The sequence below is a fragment of the Cydia splendana genome, chromosome 16 (assembly GCF_910591565.1).
Source record: "Cydia splendana chromosome 16, ilCydSple1.2, whole genome shotgun sequence".
Classification (NCBI taxonomy): Eukaryota; Metazoa; Arthropoda; class Insecta; order Lepidoptera; family Tortricidae; genus Cydia; species Cydia splendana.
This window is the reverse complement of record NC_085975.1, coordinates 12149246-12159531: the sequence shown is the minus strand read 5'-3', so window position 1 is coordinate 12159531 and position 10286 is coordinate 12149246. Positions and strand designations below refer to the sequence as shown.

The window sequence follows — 10286 nt, the reverse complement described above, 5'->3', positions numbered from 1 at the left end:
CTTCGATTAATTTGTATGACATAAAATCTTAGATCATTATTTCTCAAACATGCACAAACTTATTGAGAATTTTGCTGTAAGATGTTTCGATGGTTTGTTTTATTTAAACCAAAATACATGTACATAATAAGTGTGATAGAGATGAAACGGTCTCATTTAAAATAAAATTGTTGTAAGTACCTAAATACAGTATTATGTTTTCTCCAATACCGCCTCTAACACCTACCGAACCCACTGCGGCCAGGCGTGGCTCACTCCGCGATTTCGTCGCTTTGCTACAGGTAGCTAAAAGTACATCCGTTCCGCCCCAATTTTGGGGAAAGCCATAAGCCGCGCGTGGCGCTGTCGCCACCTGGCGGCCATATCTGTGCTGATCGTAACAGACGCGTTTTGTTAGAGAGTGAGTCTTCTGTACCTAGTACTATTATTTATTCTGTGCTGCGGCGCAAAAACCGCATGGGAATATTTAAGTAAGCTGTGATCCCTTAAGGCCTAGTCTTTTTCGGCTAAAAACAGATTTATTTGCACGCATTGTTTTTACAAGCTTTCATTTAAATCAGCGTTAAAAGCCCGTGTACCAAAAATGAGATTTTTGCCAAAATCTTATTTTATGTTCGTCCCACTGGCACACGACCAAGCAACGCATGTAAAATGCATTGTCCTGCGTATTCGTACTATTCGTAGTCAGCGACAAATGTATATTGTAGCAGCCAAAGTGGCCAATTAATTGTTCGTTACACCGCACTAAATATATGGTGTAACGAACTATTTGACCACTTTTGCACCTAATTATATATTTGATGCTGACTGTGCCTACCAAGCTTGCGCCGCTCTGGGCTGCAGATTATACTACTCTTTGGCTGCAGATAGAATAGGATAGAACAATTCTACAAACGTTTTGATCATCCTTTATGTTGCTATGCTATTGCTGACCTGTTTTGTATATTACTCTTTTTAATACTTACTGGCTGAAAGAAAAAAGTTGATTTGAATTCGCACGTCAGTCAAACAACTTAAGATTTTTTTGATAAGTTGACGGCAAACATTCGAAATGCGATATTTAGTATTTTTGTTGTTGTGCTGTTTATTACAGAAAACCACCGGTCGACCGCAGGTGGTTGCCCAGGATTACAAGTGAGTTTTAAAATAAATTACCTATGTTAGACAATCTCCAGCAGGTATGCCCCTAAGTCCGAGGAAGCGATATGAACTAAGGTCAATGCGGGGAAGCCCGGCATATACATTTATATTGCTAGAAAGACCATCATATGGTAAGAAGTTAAGAACTTGTACCATCACGCTCCGCGATTTTTCCGCCATTTAGGGCCCTAGCTAAATTGGTTGTTCAGTACTTATTACGCTATAGAATTTCCAATTTAACAAGAACTCTAAATGGCATACCAATCCCGTTTGGTGACTGTACCTATTTGCATACATACGTCGCTCAGACAGTCAGGAAGAGCTTAACTCCTGCTCTACAGTCCTTCTGTAAGTGGAGTACCTATTTGCACTCTTTGCCGCCCTAGGCTTTGCAGTCTGCCACCTTAGGCCCAAGGCCCTGTAGCCGCCCCTTTCTCAGCACCCATCATATTGACTACATTTTGAGTTATTTCTTGTTATCATCAGCAAATTTTTTGTCACAATTTGCCGCCCTAGGCCCGGGGCCCTACTTGGCCTTAGGGCAAATCCGCCACTGCCACGAAGTCCCACATTGACGTTACTGCTTGCGCCGCCCTGATTTCTAGGGTTCCAATACCAAGAACAAATTAAATCTTTGGCCACCAAAGACACGCACACGCACACACGGCACACACTGACGCGCGCGCCTACAGTCTAATGTCAACCTTCCAACCTTCGTCCATTCCGACAAGGTTCACGGGTTCACGATGAGGCGCCGCGCACGATAGGCGTGACGTTTAAAGGATTAAACTATTGTAGGTACCCTGTGGGTTTTAACCTTTTGGACGCCAATGACTGATATATGCGCACCGTAGGTTCAACGCCAAAGACCGATTAATCGGTCCCAGACCACAGAGCAACATAGACCTACGTGCATATACATAAAGTTCAATTTCATGCAGTTTTGACACTTCGGTGACGTGGCGTCAGCGTGACAGCTTTTGTGTTTGACACTGCGTCGAAAAGGTTAACCTCATTCATGACAAATTCGCAGGGATGCTGAGGAAGCCGAATACGAGAACGAGGACTCGCAGGAAGACTCGCCGCACCAGGATGAAGATGCAGCAGTCGACGAAAGGGTTAGTGTTTTTTTTATTTTCAATGACTGCGTATATATGTGTCGGAGAATGGCTGAAATGTGCCATCTATCGCCTTCAAGAGGCGTTTTGTCATGCAAACCTTGTGACAAATAGAGCAAACTAGGGTGTTACGTACACTTGAGTGGCGTTCGACGCAGTTCCGCCAAGACGTCATAGAGTGCGCTCTTAAAACAATTGAAGTCCAGAACAATTGAAGTTATGCTGTCAATGAATCTTCAGAAGGAGCACGATGAGAACGAACGGGGGAAGATGACGTCTGTGGCGGCTCCTGGGTCTAATCCACTGGTTTGCTTAAGATAAGAAACGCGTGCTGTGATTTGTAATGAGTCTTGTGCAGTAAAGATTGTGAGTTGAACATCGTATTTCATTGAAGGCCCTCGTCATCCACGATTGAAGGTTCTGATGTGCTGCCGATAGTATGATACGCCCACAATCCCACTTCTGATGTCGGGAATTGTGGGCGTATCATACTATCGGCAGCACATCAGAACCTTCAATCGTGGATGACGAGGGCCTTCAATGAAATACGATGTTCAACTCACAATCTTTACTGCACAAGACTCATTACAAATCACAGCACGCGTTTCTTATCTTAAGCAAACCAGTGGATTAGACCCAGGAGCCGCCACAGACGTCATCTTCCCCCGTTCGTTTTCTCATCGTGCTCCTTCTGAAGATTCATTGACAGCATAACTTCAATTGTTCTGGACTTCAATTGTTTTAAGAGCGCACTCTATGACGTCTTGGCGGAACTGCGTCGAACGCCACTCAAGTGTACGTAACACCCTAGTTTGCTCTATTTGTCACAAGGTTTGCATGACAAAACGCCTCTTGAAGGCGATAGATGGCACATTTCAGCCATTCTCCGACATATGTATTTGTATATTTAGTGCAGGGATGTTGCGGATGCAGATTTTTTGACATCCGCGGACGCGGATGGCGATGTCAAGATTAGGTGCAGTCAGCCAAGAAAGTGGCTAAAAAAAAAACCTAATCACCTAATCTTGGCTGACCGTACCTACTTAGAAAACGTCAATAATTACATTTTAGTAATTTTTATTTAAAAATAAATGAAACGTTTAGTATTTGAGCAAGAATATAGGTGCGTTATATTTATATTGAATAAACAGTAACTTGAAGCTGTAAGAGTAAAAATACCAGAGCACCACTTATAACAATAAACGGCGCAATAAATGGAAAACGGCCGGCAAACAGGAATACGGCCCGCCCGATGGTAAGCGGTAACCGTAGCCCATGGATGCCTGTGACGTCAGCAACAGTGATGTTTTACAATTGTCGCACCTGTCACCGTGGTGAAATTGGAGCCTGGTGTTTTTACTGTCCGACTTTTCTGGATCTGTCTAGATTTCGTAATAGCATAGAGAAATATAGTAAGACAAGAGTGCTCACTCCATACATCAACCGGAAACTCTAATCTCAACAACATAAGACTTTCCGGTCGGTGCTACATCTATTGTCACTTGACAGTACTACTACTACTTACTACTTAAAGTACTGATAATTCCGCTACTCGATGCTAGATGTCGACTATGAAAATACTAATATTTTTGGTACCAAAACTGATGTATGGAGTGAGCACTCTTTTCTTACTATATTTCTCTATGGTAATAGGTAATGATGAATTAACGCCGCCGCTAAGACGTTCCTGTACCGATTCGTTCGACATCCGCATCCGCATCGATTTTATGCGACTGCGGATTTTGAAAATAATGCGGAACTTTCGCGGTTGCGGCTGCGGATGCGAACATCGCAACATCCCTGAATTATAGTGCTTCTAATCGTGTAACTAAAATTTGAACCACTTCCCGGTATCTGAGTCAGCTGAAATTTGGAGTACGTAGGTACTATCGTAATTCCGATAACATGACAATGCAATAATATGCTAACATGGACCTGATCTCAATCTGAAACATCCAGTTTAGACTCATTAAGGGTCTTGAGAAGTACTTACCAGGAAATGAGAAGAAGTACCTACAGTCACAATTTTTTTTTGTACATTAACTTGTTTACCAGCTTTAATTAGATTAAATGATGTTCAGGGCCAACTCTTGCAAGCTAAATTAGACCCACATGGTATTTTTATTTTTATGGAATTCCCTCCTCTAATAGAGGGGGGATTTAAATCTTCTCAAGGCAGAGGTGTAGGGTTGGAGCCGGTATAGCTTTATTTGACGTTCATAAGCTCATTAAAATATCCCTACATGATTAATAAACTATCTTAATCTTAAAATGTGCTCTAAGTATACTTTAAAAATAATCGAATTTACTCTTAGGCTAACATTAAAGAGGAGGACGTAGTAATGGAGCCGCATCTCAACAGGAATTATTTTTTCAAGCATCATGGCGCGGATAAGAGTCCCGAAGAGCGGACCACCAAGGAGTCCACAAATGATAACGTGAGTTTTAGCATTATTTTTCATCTTCGGTATATTCTACCATTTCTACCACGTAAAATGTATTTAGTGCCTCCCAAGAAGATAAATCTCAATGTACCTAAATATTCTAATGTATCGAGCAGTTTCCAGAGTTCAAATCGGCAAGCAGAATCGAAGGGCCAGATGAAGATGCTTCCGAAAAGGAACAAGATCAACCAGTGATTAACAGGAGATATGACCGGCAAAACGAACTTAACAACCGTAAGAATCAATTTATTCAAACGGTGGTAACTCAAAAAGAAAACGTTGTCTTGCGTAATCTTCCACAATTTAAAAGAATAGATAATGCTGAGCAGGAAGAAAGCAATGATAATTTGTACGAAAGCGACTCTAATCAAGAATACGGGAGTAACAATGATAAAAACAAACGCAACGATGACACTGCTGAACATCTTGGACAATCCAACTATTATAATCACTATTACAACAGATCACCAACCGAAAACAAAGAATCTGAAGAGGAACCATATGAGGAAATCAATGCAGAAGATGCTAATCGTGATCGACGTGATACAAATGATCCTGATGAATCTATTAACAACGGCAATGATCAAGATATAAAAGAAAAGAAAGATCTAGAAAACTTCGAAAATGAAGCTGAGCAAGCTATTATCCAGAGATATGTGAAAAAACTTAACAAAAAAGAAGTGGAAAACCTAATGAGAACTCTTTCAGAAGATAAGAGAACAATATTAGAGCAAATTATTAGCGATGGAAGCAAGCAAGCGATAAGCTTAAACAAACGAGAAATAACAAAAAAAGCGGAAGCCGTAGAAGAAAATAATTTCATGGATGGAGTATCGGATTCTAATAAAATTTCAGGCCCACTTGTAAGTTTTAATCTGGCCAATGGAATAACTAATAAAAACAATGACCAAATTGGATTGACCCCAGCCATAGAAGAATCTAGCACCAGTATTGGTGAAAATAAAATAAACAAAAGATCCAACCAAGAAGGGGTCTCAGAAAAATCTGAAAACGAGGCAGTTACTACAAGCAGTACGGAATCCGTAACAGTTAAAAGTGAAAATAAAAGAGAAGTAAATGTTAACGAATTGAATAACGAGGAATCTCGTGTTAACAGCTTAAATATAAATGAACCGCAGGAGTCTTCTATCGTTGGTTCACAAGACGAACTTTATGCTAGTTCTCAAGATGAAGATTTGTCACAATTAATGGACGATGACGTGCAACTACATTACGATTATCGTAATCCGCAAAAACGAGATGTAATGCAAGAAAACAACGAAAACATGGCAGAACCTATGAAGTCTTTACAAGAATCATTTTCCCATAATAATAATAATAATTATGAAAACACTGGTTACACTGGTGACTTGGATATGATGCCTTTAATAAGGGTCAAGAGAAAAAATATGCATGCAGTGATAAAGCGAGCAGCTGCTATTATGCCAGAGTCTAAAGTAGCGTATGTTCCCGAAAATGAAGACGAGGATAATGATGAAGGGAACGAGATTTACGATAATGGCTTTTTTGATAGAACGGCAAGCTTTGCAAAGAGCGAGGAGAGAGTTGGCAAGGTGAGTGACACGAAAGAAAGGGCTTTTAAATTGAACACTGACGGGAGTCAAAGTGTGTTCAAACGGTCAAGCGCAGAGGGAAGTCATGTCGACGACGTTGCTAGAGACAATATGAGCATCGGGTCTGACACTGATAGTGTTTTGTCTGGGGTGGAAGGAGTCAACGAAAATTTGATGTACAGTGGTGGATGTCGGAAAAAACGAGCCGCTGAGGAGATTACTGAATTGGCACCCGTCGACGATATTAACATACTCCCAAATGCTTCGCGCTCGTCTTTGATGGGTGACACCGGCAGACCTGAAATCTTCGGGGTAAGTTTTAATAGCAATGATGCCTTTGGGTCCTCTGCAAAAACTTATGATGGAGAATTGGGCCGTTATAAAAGAATACGGCGATTAAAACACCCGTCAGCTGTGAAGAGCAACAACACAACTAAAGTCGCCAAGTAATATTCTTGATGATAACTTGATAACATTTGTTTGTAAGTTTTTTTATAATATGCTCGGAACGAATAGTTTTAATTACTTTACATTAGTTATTTTAGAGCTTGTATTAAGTTTTACTATTGATGTTGTTGGTAGGTATCTATATGTATTGTTGGGAATTATAACACTCTTAGAACAATATAGCTCTTGTTTTTTATTACGTAACTAACTGCCAGACCCTATCGTATCGACACACTACTAGTCTTCCATTTCCTTTGACTTGTAACCTTCGAGCAACACGGAAGGGAGGCGGCATTCGCACTATTTCCCCTCTGCCGAGGTACAAGATTAGCGCGTCAATCTAATCTAGCGCGGATAATAAAACTAGTTGCACTTGGATTTTTCACTAGACCGAGTCCAGACGCGCGCGTGAACACTGCTGCACAAAAATGGCTGTTTGCTCGGTTTTTTGTTATAAAAAGAGGTCGGGGACATCAAATTTACAAAAAGAAAGTGTTAGATTTCACATGTAATATTTTTTTTACATATCATACGTTTAATTACATTCAAACACAATTATTATATTTTAGTCTCATGTAATTGTTGGATTTATCGATTTTGCTCGCTCAGTACAAATTGCGGATCGGTCGAGCGACAAATCCGACTTCTCATCTCTCAGAATACAATAACATACTTCAACGAAAATGTGTTAGTGTGCGTGTTGTGACACTTGTCACTCGTCCGTACACAAAAAGAGATCGAGGTTTGCAAGATTTGTCTTTGACGTGTGTAATTTTCTATGTATTTGTGTCGTCATTACAGATTGGATTTTGTATGTAAGTGTGTGAGAAGTGCGACTGTGTGCACCTTTCCCCCCGCGAAAAATGGCAGAAAGATTTGTACGGTGAGATATCGCTTGGGCCCCTCCCTTCCGATGTGTCGGAAGCCGGTGTTGCTCGAAGCTTGTAACGTATTATAGAGTCTGGCTACTGAAATATTACACAAATGTTTGGCGGGAAATTCAAAAAATCTTGGGCTGGTCACACTTTGTGTAGTAGGAATTACAGTTTTGATACTAGAGAATATTTTTGATTTTCTGTGCACACGTAAGGTACCTAAAGATATAAGTTAAATATACGTTGAGATGCACTCAAAGTCAGCTCACATAATTTCTACCACTATGTAAAATACAGTCAACGATAAACACATATGTTAACACTTTCTCATCATATACCATTGTAACAAGGCGAAAAATTAAATGTAGTGTAAATAAGACCTAGCTCGATAATACCGTAATATTAATCCATCACCAAAAAAATACATAAGTACTATGCCAAATATGCTAAATGCTAAGTATCAAAATATTTATAGAGCACCAACCTCCTAATTTGTTTACATTTGTTTAGGAGTTGTAAACATTGCAGTTTTTCGTTATACAACCTACACGTCGACTTCGCACATTGTCGTAATTATTTACGAGCTTAAATAATAGTTTGCGAACCTCATGAGTGAGTATAGACATTATTAATATTATCATCATATATATAAAATTGAAAAACCAGAACGGGATAAAAAACGAGGGAAGAAGCGAGATGGCGCCTTACAAATTTCTAAAAAAGTTTTTGAAACGTTTCTCAAATACGACGCACGTATGATAAGAAAAAACTGTTCTAATCTATTATCTAAGTATGAGAATATAACTAGAGCATAAAAACTATCGCTTTCGATGCGTATTTAATTTACAATAAGCAAAAGAAATTTTCATAACATTCTTCATTTTACGACTATCGGCTATTTTCGGAAACTCTCGGTTGGTTTCGTTTCGAACTTCAAATAACCAAAATTATGTTTGTTATGTTGGTATGCAGTGATTTCGGCCTTTTTTACTCGAAGTAAAATAAAAAGTGCTGTCAACCTCAACCTTTTATCTTAGTTTATGCCCATACGAGTGACATGCCATATAATATCTGATAATGACTTATCAATATCAATAGTAATTTGTATTTTGTTGTTTTAAATTTCTTTTTGAGTTATGTTATTCAGATTTACTTTCACAGCTTCGGCAAACAAATTCGTCCGGGGACCGGGCTGCCGAGATGGGCCAAAAATACAAAGTTGATAGCAAGTTATAATGTAGGTAGATAAAATTTAAGTGCATGTTCAGATATTTTTGAGCGAAACGACCTGGTGAAAATAAGCAAACGTACAGTCAGCAGTCGGCCAAATATCGTAATATAACTCTGTTGCTATAGAAATAAGGATGTGTTCCGATATACTGGCGGAATACTGAGAGACAAAAGTGGCTAAGCTTACATTGGCTCGGACATTTAGAGAGAATGGGAGAGGATCGTGCCGTGACGAGAGCGTACTTGGGGCAACGAAATGGGAGACGCCCAATTGGACGTCATAGGTACCTACCGCTGGAACGACGTAGTTGCTCGAGATCTGCTTATCCTCGGCCATGGGGACTGGCGAGAGCTATCGCAAGACCGAGAAACATGGTGTGTTTTGTTTTGTCTTTTCTCGGAGGCCAGGATTCACATAACCGTAGTAAGTAATGTTAGTATTCAGAAAGGGAAATGGGGAGTACGTACGTTTGTACCAAAAGGCGATTTATGGGCGGTGGTCGTCCATATTCGTCTTAAGGCGGATATTAATCTAATGAACGTTTTTGCAATTAGGCTTATAAAAATAAATAATAATTTTATGTTGAAACGAGTTTTAAATAAATAACTACGTACATGAAAAAGTATAATTTTGCCTTTTATCAAATCACATAATTTTTTTTCAGATATTTTGCGTATTAAGTTATCCAAATAACGGGTACAAATAAGAAATCCCTATCACCGTTATGAACCCTGGCAGGGTTGACACACTCTTTATTTCATTTACGCGAGCGGAGCTGCGGGCCCGTCTAGTTTTAAATAAACCGCAAACAATTTGAATGAATGACATAAATTGACAACTGACTTTTAGTTTTTTTTTTAACTCATAGGCAATTGGTGATACAACAACGAAATATCTGTCAACAATTTTTGGCTAGCCAGACTCTAACACCTCCTATACGGCAAAAGGCATTTTCCATTTTTTAGGCCTCCGCTCTAAATTTACTGGAATCCTAAGTATAGCGAGGGATCGCTTTTAAAAAATATTGTGAAATCTTTCATTTCGGTTTTGGGTTCAACACGCCTGTTAGGTGAAATATTGAAGTAGGTATGACCCCTCACGACATTTGTACTATTATTGGTATAGCCGCGTATACATACAACACCGCGTAAACATGTTTGAATTTCAAAACTATCCCTTTTGGCTTAAGATTCAATTGTGTCGCTTAACTTCAAAATCGGGTAAATCCATTAGACCCTCTCAGCATATATCTACCCTAACATTTTCTTAATACCAAAATCGCATAATCTGACAGATGGAGTTACCCGAGTTTGAAGTTACGCGACTCAATTTTGTATTTTGTGTTGTTTACGAGCACTTACGTAAGTTTCATTCACTATGAATTATTCGAAAAAGCCATGGTACATGGTACCGTTTAGGGAACTACATAGTTGGGAGTCAGGAAGTAAAACACCTGC

At 39.5% G+C, this 10286-nt stretch overlaps 1 protein-coding gene across 1 annotated transcript; it reads left to right on the top strand.

The window, feature by feature from the left end:
* The first annotated feature begins 944 nt into the window (after positions 1 to 944).
* On the top strand, positions 945 to 6884 carry LOC134798289 (asparagine-rich protein-like). Its single transcript, XM_063770684.1, has 4 exons — positions 945 to 1134; positions 2174 to 2258; positions 4574 to 4696; positions 4819 to 6884. The coding sequence occupies exons 1-4, from the start codon at positions 1052 to 1054 to the stop codon at positions 6724 to 6726; spliced, it is 2199 nt and encodes a 732-aa protein (XP_063626754.1). The 5' UTR covers positions 945 to 1051; the 3' UTR covers positions 6727 to 6884.
* Positions 6885 to 10286: the final 3402 nt, after the last annotated feature.

What these genes read in the sequence shown, in the direction of transcription:
- LOC134798289 (XM_063770684.1), top strand. Translation starts at nt 1,052, where the DNA reads ATGCGATATTTAGTATTTTTGTTGTTGTGCTGTTTATTACAGAAAACC. An exon ending in GTGGTTGCCCAGGATTACAA is followed by an intron (nt 1,135 to 2,173) that starts GTGAGTTTTAAA and finishes ACAAATTCGCAG; the next exon opens with GGATGCTGAGGAAGCCGAAT. An exon ending in AGGAGTCCACAAATGATAAC is followed by an intron (nt 4,697 to 4,818) that starts GTGAGTTTTAGC and finishes TGTATCGAGCAG; the next exon opens with TTTCCAGAGTTCAAATCGGC.